Raw genomic sequence first — 22,269 nt, 5'->3', positions numbered from 1 at the left:
TCTCTGTCCCTCCCCCGCTTGGGCTTGTCTCTCTTTCTCTCTCTCTCTCTCTCAAAAATAAACAGGCATTAAAAAAAAAAAGAATATGCAGCCAAAAATTTCAAGGAAAAAAGTATCATAGAGCATTTCATTTAGTTAACAAAGATATTATATTTCTGGATTTGTGATTTTAGAGTATTGTTAGCTTCTAAAAATTTGTAATTTGTTGTGATTTCTTGTCTCATTCTTTTTAAGTTTATCTATTTTGAGAAAGAGAGAAAGCGCACAAGTCAGCACATGAGCAGACAGAGAGGGAGAGAGAGAATCCCATGCAGGCTGTGTGCTATTAGCAGGGAGCCTGACATGGGGCTCAATCCTATGAATTGCAAGATCATAACCTAAGTCAAATTCAAGAGTCGGATGCCCAACTGACTGAGCCACCCAGGCATCCCTTTTTTCTCATTCTAAATAAACATTCACATTTGTATCTAATTTTGAATGTGTAGCGCTGTGTATTTTTCCTTTGAGAGATTCTAGCCTTACCCAAAATTATATAAGCTTCAAATGTAGACTCACACAACCTAGACCCAACCCTGTTCAGAGCAGGTACTTCATTCATGTTCCTTCCTGCATTTCATAAATGTCTTAAATCACAGGTCCTAAAGCACAGAAGTCTAGATTACATAGTTCATTTTCCACTTTGCTTAGCATGGCATATTCAAGCAATAAATGTATTTTAATGCAGGACAGCATTGAAAAAGAGAACAAAAAGTTATCATTTTCTTCTCTATTACTTAAGGCAGATCTGGCTCAATCAAAACATTCTTACAAGGAAATGATCACATTATAACTGCATTAAGATTGATGGAGCGACTTTTAAATAATTGTTTGCTTACACTGGACACATGCCAGTCACTTTTGGCATATGTTAAAGATGAACCTGAATGAAACCTACCTACAGTAACCTTCAGGAACCTGTAACTTCTGGGCCTTGTTTTCTGGAATATGACTGAGAAAACCTCAAAAAACTGTTAGAGTTCATAATGTCAAGAATACACAAGCCCATGAGCAAATAGCAATTATGTGCTAATGAATGAAACCCCTAGTAAGTGCATTGAAAACCTGTTCATTGCACGATAGCCCATTGAGCATAACATACGTGTGTGGAGGTTACAAATACCTTCTAGGGCCAGGAAGTTTCAAAAATTCCCAAATGAACATTTCCATTTCTCCTCATCCCTCTCAGGTGGTTGCCTAAAAAACTAAACAGCTTAAAAATTGGTTTAATTTGGTATAAAATCAAGGCCACTTAAAAAATAATAATATTCGTAATTTCTACTATGAAGCATTTAAGATTTATTTCCTTTCTCAGGATCACAGCCACACAGGTCCATAATCCCTTGAGGTAAGACAAATTTCAGGATCCAAGTTACTTACTTACATAATTAATTTACGGATGTCAGAAAGGTGATATGCACAACCACATGTTATGCTGCATCCCCAGCCAAGTCTGGGGCAATCCTCTGCAACCAAACACATTAGTATTTCTGCAATGAAATGCATGAAGATTGTGTAAGTCGTATCCATAAAGATTATAAGTAGCTTTAAATTATTTCAAATCAGGACTTGCTGACAGATGAATCCAGGTCACATTAGGCTTTGCCATCACGTAAATTAAAAAAAAAAATAGGCGAGTGGTTTTTCCGAGTTTTTTTTGTCATTTGCAATTACAGACAGATTAGGGACTGTGAGCCTGCATATCCAGAAGCTCCCTTTATTTCCTTTTACTCTTAAAGTAGAAGCAAAGTCACATGGTTTTAGTCTCCCAATGCCTGGGCAGTTTTGTTTTTATTTGGTGATGCCCTTCTCCACAAAGCCCAGGTCTTCACAAAGTAAATCAGAACAGAAACAATGGAAGGAGCTACTGTCCTCTTGGGAGGCTGCCGCTTTCCTCAAAGCTCTGCCTGAAAAACAAGCTGCCTTTTTAAATGTTGCACAGAGCCCCAGAAGGAGGAAAGAACTGATCTCACAGAATTTATAGAGGGGGCAAAGCACTGCCAGAAATCATGCCTCTGGATAGCAGAGCAGGGCCCATAAATACTGAAGGCTGGAGGAGTATTTGGACAGAGCCCTGCTGAGGATTCCCGCAGCTCAACTGCTGCTGCTGCCATTACTCAAAATTCAGACCTCAGAGACAAGCAGGGCTTCGGGAGCTGCATGTAAACCACAGCATTTGAAATAGAAAGATCATAAAGTTATGAAATGGATGTAATCTGGCTACTTAGAACTCCCTGCTATGACCAGTGCAAATCTTAACAGGATCAACCCATCTTCTCATCTTTCCAAGGTAGATAAATGGAAGACAGGACCATTAACTCGAGGTTGTAGTGAATGGAAAGAGAGAAGAGATGAATGGGGAGCTTTTAGAGAAGCTTTTAAAAAGCTAGACACTGTCATTCCCAGGGGATATTACATGTTACTATAGGCCAGGGCATTCAAGAAAGGGACTTGCCTCATTCTGTATTGTGACAAATGTGATGAAGAACCTGGAGATACTGGTAAAATAAGCAGTTCTGGCAGTTACCTACCCTTTTCTTGCTAAGAGTGATTTTTGAGGACAGTACTTCTCACTGAGGAGTAAATAATCTCGCTGTCCCCCAAAGCATCAAGAAACACAGTGAAAAGCATATCTGCTATTTTGTAATTCATCTTCTTCAAAATAATTCTGCCATAAGCAAATCATAGATTATTATTATGCAGATGATCAATATTTCTATAGTTTTACAAAATTCTGTTCAAATATTTTACTGGAGGCAGTTGTGCATGTTAATTTCCAGTAATCACACTAATGTAGAACAATGATTACATTACACTTGGATTTTTATTTCCTTTGTTACTGAGACTGCCAGAAATATCTTAAGGGAATTAGCCCATGACATCAAAATAACCTACTATAAATAGAGCAACATCTTGATAACATGCATAAAAGTACTACCTGATGAATGGTCATTAAATGATGACTCTCAATTTTAGGCACATAATGCTCTAATTTCCAGGATAACTGGTTTAATGTTTCTTAGTTTTCATGTTTGTTTTTTATTTCTCTCCTAGAACAAAAACTTCAACTTTATTACCCTTTATGTACTGTGCATTATGTTTTGTTATGTGGCACATCTATATCTATTTGTTCCATTAGTTTGTAAATTTCGTAAAAATGTAATCATGTTTCTACTCTAGTAGTGAGCTAGCTTCTTGCCTTATAATCTTTGAAACAAATTGTTTTTACTACATATTACCTTCCTGTACATCAGTTGTCCACAGAGTACTTTGGAATGTAGAATTCACGGGAAAGGGGAAAAAATCTACCTGAGAAGATGAGAATTTGGCCCCACGTGGACTATTTTACGAATTCTCAGACCATGGCTAACAGGGATGTTCTCAGCTGAGCCAAGAGTCTCCCCCACTCCTTGGAGGCATCTGGTTAGCTGTTTACCCCATGTCTCGCTGTGGCTATGTCCTGCTGTGTGGGGCTGCTTCAGGCTCTCATAAAGTACAGGCTGGGATCGCCTGGCCTGTGTCTGTACCAAGACAGCAGCTCATGCCTTGCTGAAGTTCAGGGGCTGTAGCCAAAGGGGCAGCAGTCTGATTTGTGGGTAAGAAGCAGGGAAGGAAAAAATGGTTACTGTATCGGATAATGCTTTGTGGCAGCCCTGGGAAGCATCCTGGGGCTTCTCAGTCCCAAATGACAGGGATGAGAATTGTGACTGAAAGGAGCCCACAGATATGACTTTAATTAAGAACGGCTCCATTCCGCATGAGAGGAGATCCTCGAATAACTCTTGGATGTGTCAAGAGCAAAGGAATTCAATTTTGGTAAAATAGGATGACTGAAGTTGAGATAAATTATTATTTTATTAATACAAATTGTCAGCTTAGAGAAATCAACATGTCCAAAATCTTTGATTGTCCCAAAAGATCAATCAGTTAATCAATCACTTGAATATGGAAATAGAGAGTTTATGTCTCCACCTCTATTTTGTCCACCAAAAAATATCCTTTGAGGGGGGATTATTGCATATTTTTAGCTGAAGTAGCATATTTCAAGGACAGTACTGTTAAGGACCATTATATGGAAGTAAAATGTCCATTTTAAGCATCTACTGAAAACTGATATTAAGGATTAAGGGAGGTCAAATAAAGTACAACAGTAAAAATCCTCAAAAATATTCTGTACTTACACTCAAAACATGTTTCCTTTAAACTCAAAAAACCTCTTCTATGGTGTAGAAAAAGGGCTGGGTTTTAAAAGCAACTCGTCCTTACTTCCTGTTCTGTATTCGTTTATCTTTAGAATGAGGCTACTGGCAATAATTTGTTTTGACCGACTTTGTTAGTAAACAGGCTACTGGATCTACAAACCTTTCTTACTGAATAAATGTGACAGTATGTGATTTATTGTACTTAATATTTTGCCCCTTAGTCACTTCCTTGGCTGAAATCCCCAAACATCATTAGGTGACTTCTTTCAGTTTATGGCAGATGGACAATGACCACAGGATATAAAATGAACAGCTGTCCTCCTCCCCTTTTGTACCTTTCTCTCTTTAAGTCCTATTCCCATTCTCTCAGTTCCAAAATATTTTTATTTTTTCCTCTTTACTGCCACTCCTATCATAAGAGAGAAAGGAACCAATTCTCTCCCAATTTATGGAATACGATGCTATTTTCAGCCACTTTTGCATGCCCACCCATTTGCAAGTTTCTTCCCAAGCCCATAGCATAGAACTTTCAACAGATCCTATGCTGGGAGAAACATAAGGAAGAGAAATGCAAAATGTGTCAGGCTTTGCCAGGTTCCCTGCCAAGCAGCCCTCCTTTTCTCAGGGCCAAGGCCATACAACCTAGCCCTAGTGCTTAGGTCTGGCTTATTTTCTAGGACTGATCCCCACCTTAGGCAGCAGGCGTTAAGTACTGCCCCTCCCCAACCCCAGCAATTTGAAAATTCAGCATTACCACCCTTGCTGCAATTCTGGCTTTGACCTTGATCTTAAGGTCTTAGAATGGCCTCTGCCTTGTCTCCCTGCAGGCTTCCATCTCTCCAACCTTCATTGTGGTGATTAGCCTCTAAAGCAGTACCACACCTGCTCTTAGCAGTCTCCCTTCCAAATGATAAAGTCCTGCCACTGGACCTCCCTCTGTCTGGATTTTCCAACAGGCTGTGCTCTCACTCTTCTCTGTGGTCTGCACCCATTTCTTGGCTTTTTCTCACACATGGACCACCCCCCCCCCCCCCAGCCCCCCACCTATTTGGTAAATAAAGTCCTTGCAGGTTGGGCAGTGTCTTGGGTTTGGCTTTCTCCACAGTGGATGTAGAAACATCACATTATACATAGCATACATCCTAAAGGTCTCTCTGAAAGAAGAATCCTCAATCAAGTGTCCTTGACTGATTAAAAAAAAAAATGAAGATTGCCGGCTTAGATCACGTTCTAATATTGCCCATGTATTTCATTCAGCATGCTCCCTCACCCCAGCAGTCAAGAATGAGTATAATATTAAGCACCAATGTGGAACATCACTAAATCTCTTTCCTAACCTATGAATTTAATCAAATACAGTCCACAGTGACTTAGTTCTAGTTGTGAGCAAAATTCCGCCCTATGAACAAAGGGGGATACTTGTACACTACTTAGCCCTAAAGGGCTTTAAACATTTAAGCTTTAAAGGGTGAAAGTGGATGTGCAGAAATAACCAATGTATAAATCAAAGCAGAATGAAGTAGGTATCATCAAATATGGAGGAAGTGGAGATTCAGAGATATCAGGTTAGGCCAAGGAGCTTTCAAATGCGAGACCACTTAGTCTATACCAATGATCAATTTCTCACCCTATAGTTTACTGCCTATATCCTTCTACTAGAACAGCACTCAATAAATTTTAGTAGAACATAATTATGAATGAACTACTGATATTTATCTTTTAAGCCTCATCAACGTGAGTGACAAAGAATTAAATATTTCAAAAGGGAAAGGGCACAGTATCTTTCAAACTGTATTTTAATTCACATGATGATAATTATTTAGTTATCAGTTTTAATAATTCAAGAACACTTATAATTAATCTCAACGATCTTTGCCAGAGCCTTATGCTTAGTAGAATTTTACACTGCTTGAGAACACTCCCTTTTATTACTTAAAATAGGAATGTGGGGTGAGGTGGGATTGAAATCATATAAAGTTTACTTAAGCTGGTCTTTTAAAATATGAAATCCCTGAAAAGGAATAAATCAAGTCCAGGATGAAGAAGCAGGATCACCTGAATCATAATCAGTTCCAAACCTTTACCGAATTTAGATAACACAGAAGTGTTCTATATATAAAGATTTCAGTTTTTGTCTTAGTGTAGATCTTTGAAGATCTAAAAATCAAGTCATAAACAAGACTTATCTTAACATCTTTTATATTCAAGAATCTAACACTCAAATAAAACATGTTATTTAACCTTAAATGCAGATATATTAAACCAATTTCACCACTTAATTTTTCTAAACTTCTGTTATTTTATTAATATCTGTTTTGAGCTCAAGTCATCAGAGATTTTGTCTCATCCTTAGAGATTATGATTTTAGAAGAGGTTTTCACTATTTCATAATAAATTCCCCAAGGTTTTACTCACTTACCAAGGAGAGTGACTCCTGAAAAAAAATTAGAGTCTAATTTAGAAACAGAGCTCAGGAAGCTCACAGAGGAAATGGGCAAGAATTCCTACCAAGACACGGAGGGCTCGATTTCTCTTCCCTGTGAGTTAGCTATTCTAAGAGTAGAGAGAGACTTTCTCTGTTGAAAAAAGTTCTGAGTAATTAAGATGTTTATGAATTAGGCTTGAGGGAAAAGCTGCTGCCCTTAGGCTAAATGCAGTACAATACCTCTTACAAGCAGTATTTTATTCACTATAACTGTTTAAGAAAAAATAATGCCAGATCACTTTTCTTTTACAAAGCAATCTTCCAACTCACCAATAAGAGTATCTCTAACTTTTATAATTTTCTAGTTTTTATTTTTCAAAATACACTCATACAAAATGAGTAGCTCTCATATATCTGAGACTCTCTGTGGCACATACAGTATATACAAGAACAATTTACTTCTAAGGACATAATCTGTAAATATAAAACATTTATAATTTAATGACTCTCCTCTGTCTTGAGATGGTTAAAAACAAATAAAAAGGCAGTAAAAAAGATGCACACACAAAACCCAAATCTTTAGGATATTCCTAAGTAAAACCAAAGAAAAAAGGTACTAATTTTATAAATTATGAACAAGTGGTAGATTCTAGCTAGTTCAATAATAACAAACTGATAAATTCATGTATATATATTTCTGCCCACGGGTTTCACTAAAAGCATGCTACACTGTGATTCTATGTTTCCTTCTGGGTCAACTTTTCCACTGATTGAGGTCCTCAGATCACCATGTCCAAATCCTGTCTTGGCATGAAATGTCTGCATGGAACCAATTTAGCACTTGGTTACATACTATTACAGATGTCTTTGCAATAGTGACCTGTCACTCAGGCAAGAAATACTTATGAGCATCTACTTATTTTGAGTCCCTGGGCTAGGGGCTGAGAATACCATGATGGACAAGACAGATTTACCTCCTGAGCCAAATTCTGTTCTTCAAGGCATAGGTTTCTGAATGCTTTACCTTTAATCCCCATTTGGCCTACAAATTCTATTAATATGAAGAAAGAGCTAGGCTAAACTAAACAAGCATAGTACCTGGCAAGATCTTATTGAGTGAGTCAGTGTAGACTTATAGCAAGGAAGAGACAAGTTTGCTCTTAACACAACTACCCAAAAGATCTTTCTTAAGAATTAATTTCATTATATTTCTTTATTGCCCAGGAGAGAAAGAGGCCATTTCTGACTTCTAGTGACTATTAAGTTTAAAACTCCTGGTGATGTATATTAACTCTTCAAATGGACACAATTTTCTCTGACATTGACCATGGCCATCCTTTGGCCAGTCTTTCTTCTCCGAGAGGACACTCATGTTCCCATCCTATACACCTTGCTTCTGTCACTCTGTCTCCTCACCTGGAAAACCTTTGTCCTTTCCAATGACTCCAGTTGTTGGGGTTCAGGGATTCTCCTCTCTAAGAAGGCAGAAGGCCTGACCTGCTCTACTGACCTGCTCTACTGTGAAGGACCTGCCATCATGGGGACCTGTATACATGTTCATCTCTGTTTATAATAATATGGCAGCTCTCTAGAGGTTTCATGTTCTGTATGCATCCAGAGCCTTCTACCAAACGACTAAGCACTGTAAAAACGTTTTTTCTCTTTCTTTCTTTTTTTTCCTTGTCTTTCTATAGTTAGAGTTAGCTCAGGAAAAGGCTGGCAGGCACACAGCAAATACTCAGTGACATGTTGTCAAGTGAATGAAGGACAAAAAACACCATCAGCACTTCCCTTGGACCTAGGACACTGCCTGAGAAGGCAGTTTGGAGACACCTGTAAGATAACGGTTTGCAAGGGCATAATCTCAAATTTTTCTTCGTATCCTGGAGGAAATCTAAAGGAAACAGGTAAATACCTGTAAGGCTAGGACCATAAATTCTACTAGGTGACCCTAATGAATCAAGTGAGGGTTATAGCAGATCAATGCTTCAGCACAGAAATAGATATGAGATCTTTCATTGGAATGGAAAAATGAGAAGTTCTTCTAAGAACATTTTAGGACACTTTTCCTGATGCTTTAGCTATTGATAACCCGATAAATTTCAGGTTCCCGAGTTGTGTTTTCAGGATGCTTTAAATTTAAAATTCATTTGGTTCAGGTAGCCTGTATATTTATGCATATATTTCTAAGTGTGTGCATGCATGTCTCTGTGTGTATAGGTGTATATATTTAGAAAGGCCTGGGAGTGCATTACATGATAGAGTTTATTTGATAACCTTAGTAATCCAAGACATTTCTATACACATACCCATAGACTTGGTACTTGAGATTCCCTTGGATAATGCTTGTCATGGGACTGAAAATGTTTACAAGCACAATATAAAAGCTTCAAGGCAATAATTTATTCAATTGTGGTTATATGTCCACAATTGTGAATACAATTCACCACTGAAGCCACAAATAATGACAGAATTACCTAGAAAATTGTCTTTAATACATCTGAATCATCACACTACACAATGACCTTTAACATCCTAAAGGATTTCCAAGGCATTGACACTAAATCTAGCCATATTTAAACACACTCTTAGTACAGATTTGGATAATTCCACAACATACAAAGAAATATAAATGATTGTGTACATATAATTTTTTTTTTAGTAACACATTCAATATAATTTTTGACAGGAGTAGAAATACAATGGCTTCTATTTGGCTGCATTTGCTATTTTGGTATTTGGTTATTGTGGGACTAAATAAAGCTGAGGATGAATTCATGCAATTATGACATCTCTCAAACCTGTGTGCATGCCCCCATCTAGCCCTCACACCATCCATGTGAACAGAATGATGCTACTCCAAGTACTCATAATGAGATACACAAAACCATTTTTGAAAAGCTCTGTCCACTATACTGAATCTACCACTCACCACTATACATTATATAACTAGAGGTTTGCCACTACATGGTTTCTTTTTTCTTTCTTTCTTTTTTAATGTTTATTTATTTTTGAGAAAGAGAGAGACAGAGCACAAGTGGGGGAGGGGCAGAGAGAGAGGGAGACGCAGAATCCAAAACAGACTCCAGGCTCTGAGCTGTCAGCACAGAGCTCGACGCGGGGCTCGAACTCACAGACTGCGAGATCATGACCTGAGCCGAAGTCAGACGCACAACCAACTGAGCCACCCAGGTGCCCATGAAACATATATTTTAAAGAGGATTCTCTAGTATACTTTCTTTGGTTAAAGATAATATCTGAAATTAATATTCATTGCCCTAACAAAAAACTTAGAGTAAATACTTGGAACACAGATAAAAAGGAAAACATTTTCAGCTTTTTAAAAAAATATAAATAGCACAGTAAATTTAAACACATTGGTTCTGGTTAAGAAACTCTAAGTTACTTGCCTATCATGCTAGGGATTTAAAAAATTGTTTTTGTAGCACCCCAACTTTGAAAAAATGAACTTTGTTTGTTTCTGATTATAGAAGTATTACATTTACAGAAAATTTAGGATGCACTTGCTGATAGATCAAAAAAACCCTCTCATAAAAAAAAAGCTCATTATTTTGTTTTTGCTAGCGCTTTCTTTATGACCACATATGGACTTCTGAGTAGTCTGTAAATTGTTGTAGTCATGCTATCAATGTGAGAAGAAAACAGCCCAAACTGTAACAAGGCAGTTTCACATCATACCTACAGATGCTTAAATCAGGCTCCGCAGATGAGAAAGTGACATCTACATGGCTGGAAAAAACTGCTCTGAGGCACAATCAACCAGCGTGAGCCCCTACCTTGTGATCAGGACGAGAAGGGGGTGGGGAGATTGGGGGGCGATCTGGAAGAAGGGGTCCCCAGGGCATAGCTGCTGCAATCTTCATGTCATAGGCAGAGGCCAGGAAGAGGTTTCCATGTTACAGGACCAAGATCAATAAAACTGGCCCCCATCTAGAAAGGCAGTACCTTTCTTTAGCTAGAACATACCTACCGGAAACCTGTACACGGTACTTATTAATATATGCCTTTGGAAATTAGAACAGAAAGTAACAAAGATAACAAAACTGCAAACGCTTGATCAAAAGGTACTTTACTTTTACTGAATGCTTCAGGTAGGAATTTTTAACTCTAATGCAAAAGCACCTAAAAGAAATATTGCCAGGTAGAGTCATTTTTAAATGATCCATGTCTGAATCAAACATAGATTATTTATGTCAAACATGAAGTCCTGACTGGTTTCTCTCAGGGAACAGTAATTATCTCTTTCACTACCAGCCGGTATAAATGCAGGAAATTTAACAGATTTTTAATTTTAATATGAGCAAAACACAACCAGTAAGGTAATTCTACTGCTGTAACAGTATAATCACAAACATTCAAAATCCATATGTAAATCACTTTAAAACGGTTTGGATTATCTGTATCATTCTTAAATACTGCTCCCTGCTGGAGAGAAATGAGAACAGAATGCAGCATTTACAATTTTCAATTTCATTTAAAAAATGTGTTAAATTATTTACAGCAACGTTAAGACAGACTCTTCTCTAAATCTAAAAGCATTTGGCACTATACTCCTGATGGTACACTATGATTAAAACAAACACTTCCAAGTTAAATTGCTATAATTGCTAAAAACACTTACCAATGGAAAACTGGAGGACAGAGGCTGTTGTGGTATTAAGGCTTGTGGTAATCTAGAAAAAGGAATATACCAAAATAAGACAAGACAGAAAGACAGGAGAATAAAGAGAAAAAGCTGTCAGGAAGAAAGGAGAGTGAAAAGAGGAAAGAGAGTGTATTTATTCAGTGGTTGGCTTATTTTCATTAGTAAGTCTGAATGTGAATACACTTCATGGTTCTCTATGGGGAACAACGGTGAGATCCTGACTCAGGCACTCATGGTACATGTTTTCTCAGGGTCCTGTTGAAAACCATTTTTAGTGTGATCTGCCAGGTAATCTTGTGAGGATACTTATTAACAGAGCCCCTCCCCTCCCCCCTCAACTTCCCCTCCATCCTACACCAAAAGATCTAAAGCCCAAAGCAAATGCCATAAAAAGGCTCTCAAATAAAAACCAGGAAGTCAGTTAAGAGCAAATGAGAAGAAAAAGATTATGTTGGGAAAAGTAGATAGAAATACATCAGCTAATAAAGGGTATAAGATTTTGTTAGCAGATGGTAAAAGTGTTCTACAGATGTGATAATGACTGCATGATTTTGTGACTAAATTTGAACTGCATACTTTAAATAAATGAACTGTAGAATACTATATGTGGAATATTTGTCAATAAAATCATTACCTTTCCAAAAAAAGTAATCAAATTATAAGCTTAGAAATATCCTTCCAATACATTTCTATTACTTCCTATTAGTTTCTCGAAGAAGCATGCTTAAACAACTTTCCCCCTGCTGAAAGAAGAATGGTACCTTATTTAATTTTTAATAAATTTAAATTAAAAAAAATTTTAAATGTATTCTGTGGAGCAGCGACTTTGACCCATACCAGCTCAAATGAGATGACAATTAGGGTTCTCATTTTCAAAGACTCTCTTGTTGGTTTCCTGACCCTGTAAAGCATCTAGAAATTACAAAGTGGACAACTGTGTTTCCACCATGGCAAAAGCAGTCGGCTGTCTTACTTCCACTTTTTCTATGTCATAATATCATCCTGAGATTTATCCCTGCACTTTATCAGTGCCCACAAGATGGAGTCCACAACTGTGGAAGGATCAGGAGATACCCAGATCATGAATCTCTGGGGGGAACTGGTGGAAAAAAGAGCAAGCCTCCTGTTTAGTCAGAATTCAGCTGAGATGTATCAAAAGATCAGATGGATGCTTTCCATTTCTACAACACAATTTGGAAAGATGGCTGAATGTATGCTTTAAATACGTGACTTTAAAATTCCTGAAGAAGCAGGAAAGGTAGAAGAGGGGAGGGCAAGAGACACATTTTATAAGTTGTTAAGTATCACCATAGATATCAGCTCCTAATTGATTTTAACCATAGCAAAAATCATTGGTGTCAGGTTGTCAGAGGAAATTCTCTCCATATAATTTAAATCCCTCATTATCACAGATTATCTGCAACAAGAAAACTGGCCCTTCAGGTCTACAGCCCTGTTTCTCCTCTCTTCCCCTCACCAGAGTCATTAGAGAAAAATGGATCAACAGAGTTTTCTTTAAATAACTATGATATTAGCTCCTTTTCAAGATTCCTTTAAAGGAATCTGTGTCGTTTTGGTTTGTTTTTTTTTTTCCACAATTTTTAGAGTGAGTTCAACTATTTGTCCTCATGGTTTTTTCACTTGGAAAATTCGATCTTACAGTCCAAAGAGGCACATGAAAATCTGTAAAGTTTTCACATAAATTGAATGAATGCTCATTCCACCTCTGATTTTATATAACTCAGTAGATTCCCAGGTGAATCATGAAACACTCCTGAATAGAAGTTCTTTTAAACAATGGTATCAGATAAGCTAAAAGCACCATGGTTATTGCCAAGGCTGGTGTATTAGGTATACTAGAGAGTCTTAGATACTTATCTTGCTGGGTGTAATAAATGAGGCTGTGTCACCTGCATGATGAAGTTCCACAGACGTGACCACTGCTAGCACGCAGTAAGTTGCCTGGAATGTTGCCAAATTTCAAATTACACGTGCTAACTGAGAGTGACCCTGGACTTAGATTAGTCATTGATTCTACATTTCTTCACCAGGGAAGCTAAGGACTGGTAGAATAGCTAACTCTCACTGCTTTACCTTTACCCATTTTTTAGCCCATTAGTAAAACTGTCAGCTACAAGAAGGAATAGGAAAGATGAAGAGAAAAAATAACAAGAAGCATTGCCTATAAAAATCTGTTCACCTATATTTTAGGTATTAATAAATTTATGTATTAATAAATTATTTATTATCCTGGAGTTCACACATGTAATTTTAGTTTGCAAAGTCATAAAGTGTTTACATAGGACCTTCTGAAAATGAAAGGGTCTCTTAAATGGCTTTTGATAAATAGTACAGCAACTCTGAATGTCTGACAGAACTTTTCTCCTACCAAATTTCAATGGTCTTGACTTATCAATTAGACCCCAAACCATAGAAAATTACTACAATCACTAAATGAATCTGAATTCACCACAGGCTGAGGCTGTGGATTCTGCACATCATCTCTGCAAATTTTGGGGGGTTTGATTCTGTTTTAGCTCAAACTCTTCCTTGTAACTAAAATGCATTTGCAGGGGTGCCTGGGTGGTTCAGTCAGTTAAGCGTCTTAGGCTCAGGTCATGATCTCGCAGTTTGTGAGTTCAAGCCCCACATCGGGCTCTGTGCTGACAGCTCAGAGCCTGAAGCCTGCTTCTGATTCTGTGTCTCCCCACCTTCTCTCTGCCCCTCCCTTGCTTGTGCTGTATCTCTCTCTGTCTCTCAATAATAAATAAATGTCAAAAAAATGTTTTTTAAAATAAAATGCATTTGCAAATAACTGAGAATAATTCAATAAGTAATTTCTTTAAAAGCACTGAGGGTCGCATAACCAACTTGTTTCATGCTCTGAGAGAGCACATTTTCTCTTAAAGGAGAGGATGAGTGAATTCCTCATTACCTTCACATCAGACCAGCAAAATGAGTAAAGTTACATGTCACCACCTGAAACATGGAGACCTCAGTGAGCTAAATAAAACACGTGAGGGCGGCCACACAGCAGCAGTGGAGACATAACTGAACGGTATGCCCATGCAACCACAGATGGCACCTTTCACTGACTTTGGCTTTTATTAAAATAAAATGACCACGTGACTAACTTCACAAAATGGAGATGCTCTTGCTGGCAGTATAAAAGATAAGAGCATTAGCCTACTAAGGTTTTTTGCCTGTGGTTCTCTGCTTCACAAATTCAAGAATTACATTTATGAAAAATAAGAAGGCATATTTGTTAAAAAGTGATGTTTGGGGGGCTAATACCTTTCATCAGTTCTCATACACAACAATTTGGACTGTATTCCATCTTGAGGTACCAAGCAAATATCTGAATTTTAGAAAACATAATACCATGTAAACTGACAACCGAATTTCTCCCTTTTCATTCAGTTGATCTGTCATTTGTAAACACAACTTGGGTATAATCTCTATTTTTGGTCCCAGGACACAAATGCAGCATAAAAATTATTGAGAATTAGAAGTTGCTAGGGTGGAATATCTGAGTGTCATCCTTATTTTTGTTAATGTATCTTTATTCTATTCCCATGAAGTCCGTAACACAATCCCTCATACTTAGATGGGAATATAAATCTGCGTATGTTTTTTTTTTCTTCCTTGGATGAATGTGATTATTTTGAATGTTTTCTTTTTTAGTTGGAAGGCTAATTTCACGCTAATTATATAATACAATTCAAAACTAGCCCATTGGGTATATAAACTCTAATGCTAAATAAATTGAGTGAAATAATCAGGATTAAAATACACATGGATCAAATAAACTAGATACTTCAGTTTTTATGCTACTGAAATATGAATTTTGGCATTATATTCTGAGAGATACTTCTTTCTTATTAATCAGTAGAACAAAAAAAAAGAATTTTTCAAGCATTTCTAGAAATGTTACTGAATGGGAGAACATTCTAAAAAAGGCATTATCCTAAGCTCAATTAACTACAGTAAAATTTTATTTTGTTTTAAGGTTTATAGATAATTAATTCAGTCATGGTACATTATTTAAAGTGCACTAGCAAATCGATTTTTTCAAGAAGAACTTCACTACCAGAGTCACATTTGTCTGCAGGAATATTATAACACCTTGTGAGACTTGAATTATGAGCACCTATTATTTTAATTTGCATCCAATTAATTCTGTTTGTGTTCTAATTTCAGCTAAAAACTCTTCAATTTATCAATGTTCTGCAGCTCGTATCTTTAATAAATTAAATGTATCCATTGCCATGAAAGGGATATTCAAGCAGCATAAAATAAGAACCATGTTATAAAAATTAATGGACTTTCACTTTGATAACTAAATCTTCTTTTAATTGCTTAGCTAGTTTCTCCCCCCCTTTGTATTGTGGAAGCCAGTCTTTGGACCACTTTTAAAGTTAATGAATTTCAAATAAAATGTGTGATGTAGGGATGAAAAACACAACCTGTTACCTAAAAGCCCCATGATAAGGAAGATGTGGGAGAAAAAAGAAGTATGGAAGCTCAAGCTGAAAATCAGAAAAGCAAAGCATAAGAGATGTTGTGAGTAGAACATTTCTTGTTAAGAAATTGAGCCAGGAGTAAAACGTAACAATTGTTTTTATATCCTTTTTCAAGAATGTGAAATGTAGTCTTTCTGCCAGAACCAAGTAACAACAAAAGGCTCATTAGCCACATGCTGATGGCTAGTGATTTTGTGGCTTTTAATTTTAAATGCTCATGTTTCATTTTATGTATGATCCAAGAACTTCTCTTTGGTAAGCAAAGTCTAATCAGTCTAAATGAAAGGAAAGTAGCCCACTCCTGAACAATTTGACACAAACCCAAATTTGTTAAAAACTGGTTTATTCAGTGCACTCCCACTTTAAAAAAAAATCAGTGAAGTTTCCTTTGTGGTTAGGACACAACCTTTTAAAATAATGTGATAAAACTGCTCATCTAACATTTTTGGCTTGCAAAGAGACTGTAAGACATTTAAAAGTAAAGCTTTATGTAAGAACTTATAAAGTCATAAATTATTTAAGTGTGATATAGATATATGTGTGTCATATATGTCACATGTCATACCCATATTTTTAAAAAGCCATCTAATCATAATGACGCACCATGTATAATGAGATCCATTGACGTTGTCAATTTTATTCCCGAATTATTTTTACACTTGAAAATAAACTAAAATCACTGCTCCCAATTTTGAGATATTTGTAATAGGGTTGGTAATATAAATAATACTGCAAATTTTCATATGACTTATATGAGCATAAAAGAATATTTTGTTGGCAAAAACTCCATTAAGACAGTGTATTTGGAATAATGTACATAAATAGCATGTACTTACCAATTCTCTTGGACCATATGGCTCACAGAAGGTGACAGCATTGCCATGCATAATTGCACCGCACTGTTCTCCAATCTCACAGTTGTTACATTCAACCCTGTGAGAACAGAGAATGCACCCACAGTCTGAGAATTAAGTAGCACAAAGTGGTTTATCGCTCAGGTAAGGAAAGAGGTAAGTTATTGTTATTTGGTTCAAATCAACATTTTCAGGAAGGTTATAGTTTTTTGGTAGCATGACATGCTCACGAAATGTGAAACCAGAAAGACTTGAACTTAAGTCCCAGTTCTTATATAGTCACTTGCAGTAGTGGGCAAGTTACTTAATCTCCCAAAGTTTCGGTTTTCTCACCTATAAAATGAGAATAACAACACTGACTAAATCTTACATAGTCGTCATGAGGATTAAACAAGAGAGTGCATGAGACACAGAGGACAGACTCAATCTCCTAGTAGGCACTTAATAATGGCAGATGGTATTATAACCAATAATTATATATAATATATACCATATCCAGTACAATAATGTTTGCAAATATTAAAGACAAGCAAAGTAATATATACTTAGAATGAACTAAAACTTGTATCTCTGAAAATAAAAGATGTTTCACAAATTTTCATCTTTTTTGAGTTGCTGTGTGAATGTTTAAAATTACTGTCCTCAAATCTGTAAAATGTCTATAAAATATACCATGCTAAAAATAATGAAATCAGATTATATTTAACCTGTATATTAATCTAAAATAGATGCAAATTCTAAATCAAGCAAATTTTGGATACTGAATTAATATATTCATCTTGCAAATAATTAGTTGCTTTTTTATTACTGTAAAATGAAGTGGTTAGTAAAATCTTAGGACAAAAGCTCAAAAATAAAGTTATTCATGTTTTTAGGAGAAATTGAAGGTATGGATGTTCTGGATTTGACTTTGCACATTTATAGTAACACAATGCCCTGTGTCATGACATTTCAACATACAATCATTACATATCTAACATGTAGGAAGGATAATCTATGTTTCCTCTGTCTGAACCTCAAACCACCTGACAGCTGTATTTCACGCAGAAAGGACATTTTCAGACTTTCACATTCTAGGTGCCAAACATGGAAAGGGCAGCATGCCCTTTGTTCTTGAGATCACTGTATTCCGCCCTTTCAACTACTTGCTAATTTCAGAAAAAGAGGGAGTAGGAACTCCCATTCAAGTAGGAAGAAGACAAAAGTGTGAAAAGATACCAGGTATCCCATAAAGCCAAGGGGCAGAAGCATGGTAAATAAATAAAAACTTGGCAAATAAATGTATTCCCTACATGTGAATTGCCTGGATTAAGTAATTGGTATTCTTCTCTTCCATTGAGCTGTTTATAAGCAGATCAATAAAGTCAAGAAACTTTGATTTTTTTTAGAATAAACAGAAAACAATTTCTTTTTTTTTTTTTTTTTTCAACGTTTATTTATTTTTGGGACAGAGAGAGACAGAGCACGAACGGGGGAGGGGCAGAGAGAGAGGGAGACACAGAATCGGAAACAGGCTCCAGGCTCTGAGCCATCAGCCCAGAGCCCGACGCGGGGCTCGAACCCACAGACCGCGAGATCGTGACCTGGCTGAAGTCGGACGCCCAACCAACTGCGCCACCCAGGCGCCCCAGAAAACAATTTCTGACATGAAGTTTAAAATGTTAGTATCTCATAGCATCACAAATCTTAGTAGGAGCTTTGAATCTTCTCTTGATTACTGTGAAGCAAAATTCTGGAAAAAAATCTTTGACTTTAGAAGAAACATAATAGTAGCTTCAGAAAGGTGACAAACATATCTCTGGTTCCCTGTTTTATGTGTGACATGTTGTATTCCACAAATATCTGTTGAAGGAATAAAGAAATATAAGACAACTTCATAAACAAAACTATTGTTAAGGCTTGAGGTCTTAGAATAGCACCTGGCACATAGCTAGCATGATGTGGTAGTGTAACTGTCAGCCATTATCATCATCATCATCATCATCATCTCTACTACTATTACAGATTTCCACCATTTTCATCCAGAACTCGCATATTAGGTTTTTTCCCCCAGAGAACCTATTACATGAACTTCTTACTACTGTTTCTCTATTTTTAAGCTGTACATTGATCTTTTCAAGGAGTGTGATTGTGATAAGAGTACAGACAAGTAGCACAAAAATTATAGTGGGGGTCTTACTCAGTGATAGATGAGGATTATTTGGCTTCCAACTCATTGTGAAATGGCTTGAGAGAAACATCAACTTTGACAGAGAAAATTTTTTTAAATGTTCAACTCTCACAATGGCTATCTGCCCTTTTCCTCCAATGAACTCTAAACTAAAAGTTTCACTGTTGGGGAAAAGAAGGAAGAAGTTCCTCTAAGATCAAAAACAAGACAAGGATGCCCACTCTTGCCACTTTTATTCAATACAGTGCTGGGAATCCTACCCACAGTAATCAGACAAGAAAAATAAAAAAGGCACGCAAATTGGTAAGGAAGAAGTAACATGTCACCATTTGCAGATAACATGATACTATGGATAGAAAACCCTAAAGACTCCACCAGAAAACTATTATTACCAATAAATTAATTCAGTAAAGTTGTAGGATATAAAATTAATATAAAGAAACCCAATCCATTTCCATATACTAATAACAAACTAGCAGAAAGAGAATTAAGAAAACAATCCCATTTACAATTGCATCAAAAAAGAATAAAATACCTAGGAATACATTTAACCAAGGAGGTAAAAGAATTGTACTCTGAAAACTATAAAACATTTATGAAAGCAACTGAAGATGACACCAATAAGTGGAAAGATATACTGTGCTCATGAACTGGAAAAATAAGTATTGTTAAAATGTACATGCTACTCAAAGCAATCTATAGATTCAATTCAATCCCTATCAAAATACCAATAGCATTTGTCACAGAACTAGAAAAAATAATCCCAAAATATATATGGAATCACAAAGACCACTGAATAGGCAAAGCAATGTTGAAGAAGAGGAACACAGATGAAAGTATCACAATCCCAAATTTCAAGATATACAACAAAATTGTAATAATCAAAACAGGACGGTACTAGCACAGAAACAGTACACAGATCAACAGAATAGAATAGAAAGCCCAGACATAAATTCATCCTTATATGGTCAATTAATCTATGACAATGGGGGCAAGAATACGCAATGGGGAAAAGACAGTCTCTTTAACAAATGCATTGGGAAAACTGAACAACTATATGTAAAAGAATGAAACTGGACCACTTTCTTACATCATATACAAAAATAAACTTAAAACTGATTAAAGACCTAAATATGAGACCTGAAGTAATAAAAGTCCTAAAAGAAAACATAGGCAGTGAACTCTTGGACATGGGTCTTGGCAGTATTTTTTTGGATCTGTCTGCTCAGACAAGGGCAAAAAACCAACCAACCAACCAACCAAACAAACAAACAAACAAAAAACACAAAAGAAAATAAACTATTGGGACTATATCAAGCTAAGAAGCTTTTGTACAGGAAACCACCAACAAAATAAAAGGCACCCTACTGAATGGAAGAAATTTGCAAATGACATATCTGATAAGGAGTTACTATACAAAATATATACACAATTCATGTAACTCAGTGCTCCAAATCTAAATAATCCAATTAAAAAATGGGCAGAGCATATAAATAGACATGTTTTCCAACGAAGACATCAAAGGGCCAACAGACATATGAAAATATTCTCAACATCACTAATCATCAGACAACTACAAATCAAAACCATAAAGAGATATTACCCTCACACCTATCAGAATGGGTAATCAAAAAGACAAGAGATAACAATCATTTGTGAGGATGTGGAGAAAAGAGAGTCATTGTGCACTGGTTGGTGCAAATATAAATTAGTCTAGTAAACAGTATAGAGTTTCCTCAAAAAATTAAAAAAAGGAATATCACATGAACCAGTAATTCTACCTCTGGATGTTTGCCCAAAGGAAAAAAAAAATTAATTCAAAAAGATAAATGCACCACTATGTTTACTGCAGCATTATTTACAATAGCAAAGATATACGAGCAACCTAACTGCCCATCAACAGATAAATGGATAAGGAAGACGTGATACACACACACACACACACACACACACACACACACACACACACACGGAGAGGAGAGGAGAGGAGAGGAGAGGAGAGGAGAGGAGAGGAGAGGAGAGAGAAGAATATCACTCAGCCATAAAAAAGAATGAAATCTTGCCATTTGCAACAACACAGATGGACCTAGAGGGTATTATGGTAAGGGAAATAAGTCAGAGAAAAACAAATACCATATAATTTCACTTATATGTATAATCTAAAGAAACATAGAAACAAACAAATAAACAGATTAATAGAGAGAGCTGGAGGTTGGTATGGGGTGGGGGAGGGAATTAAAAGGTACAAACTCCTAGTTAGAAAATAACTAAGTCACGGGGCTAAAACAAACAGCATAGGGAATACAGTCAATAATACTGTAATACCTTTATATGGTGACAGATGATAACTACAGTTATCACCGTGATGCATTTTGTAATATACATAAATGTTGAATACCTGAAACTAATGTTTCAGGTACACCTGAAACTAATAAAATATGTCAACTATACTTCAATTTTATTTTTTAAGGTTTTTTTAAATGTTTATTTATATTTGAGAGACAGAGAGAGACAGAGCATGAGTGGGGAAGAGGCAGAGAGACAGGGAGACACAGAATCTGAAGCAGGCTCCCAGCTCTGCGCTGTCAGCACAGAGCCTGACTCAGGGCTGAAACTCACGAACCATGAGATCATGACCTGAACTGAAACCAGACGTTTAACCAACTGAGCCACCCAGGCACCCTTCAACTTTAACACTATAAGATAGGGGCCCTGAGTGGCTCAGTCAGTTGAGCATCCGACTCTTGGTTTTGACTCAGGTCATGATCTTGCGGTTGGTGAGTTTGAGCCCTGAATCGGGCTCTGTGCTGATGGTGCAGAGCCTGTTTGGGATTTTCTCTCTCCCTCTCTGTCCTATCCCCTGCTTGCTCTCACTGTTTCTCTTTTAAAAATAAATAAATAAACTTAAAAAAATTTGTTTAATAAAATAAAAATACAAGATAAGTTAATGATAAAAGTATCAATGTTGATATGAAGTCTGAGGCTTGATGTCTGAATTCTCATAGCAATCATTCTATCTATAAATATTGATCAGCAGTCTCCAAATCAAAACTGCATAACAGAAAAATAATAGCTTCCCCATAGCTCTTATTAAATGGGATTCAGGTTGCAGCCTAGATACTTGTATATTGTTTAAAGATGATTCCAACATAGATGGCCTACAGCCTGGCATTAGGAACCAGTGACTAGACAACAGATGTTTGATGTGTTTGCAGAACTGCTTTTATTGTGTAAAATAACAGAAATTAAAAAAAAACAGTAAACACAAAAAAGCAAACAGATAACAGCCCTTCTCCTCATTTGGCTCAGCAACCCTTCCAGACCTTTTTCTTCTTCATTGTGCTATAGATCCAGAAACTTGAAATAAAATTTATAAAGGCGTTGGTACCCTGT

General features: G+C 36.5%; 1 protein-coding gene across 3 annotated transcripts in view; it reads right to left on the bottom strand.

The window, feature by feature from the left end:
- RELN (reelin) overlaps nucleotides 1–22,269 on the bottom strand; it is a 531,804-nt gene that overhangs the window by 247,138 nt on the left and 262,397 nt on the right. For all 3 annotated transcript variants that reach the window (XM_045494541.1, XM_045494542.1, XM_045494543.1), the window contains exons 7-8: nucleotides 16,689–16,785; nucleotides 11,306–11,357 (exon numbers count right to left, since the gene is read on the bottom strand). In XM_045494541.1, the coding sequence (XP_045350497.1) occupies nucleotides 11,306–11,357; nucleotides 16,689–16,785 (149 nt within the window). The remainder of the gene's footprint in view (nucleotides 1–11,305; nucleotides 11,358–16,688; nucleotides 16,786–22,269) is intronic.

This window comes from Leopardus geoffroyi, chromosome A2 (genome assembly GCF_018350155.1).
Source record: "Leopardus geoffroyi isolate Oge1 chromosome A2, O.geoffroyi_Oge1_pat1.0, whole genome shotgun sequence".
NCBI classification, from domain to species: domain Eukaryota; kingdom Metazoa; phylum Chordata; class Mammalia; order Carnivora; family Felidae; genus Leopardus; species Leopardus geoffroyi.
This window is presented reverse-complemented; position numbering and strand designations above follow the sequence as displayed.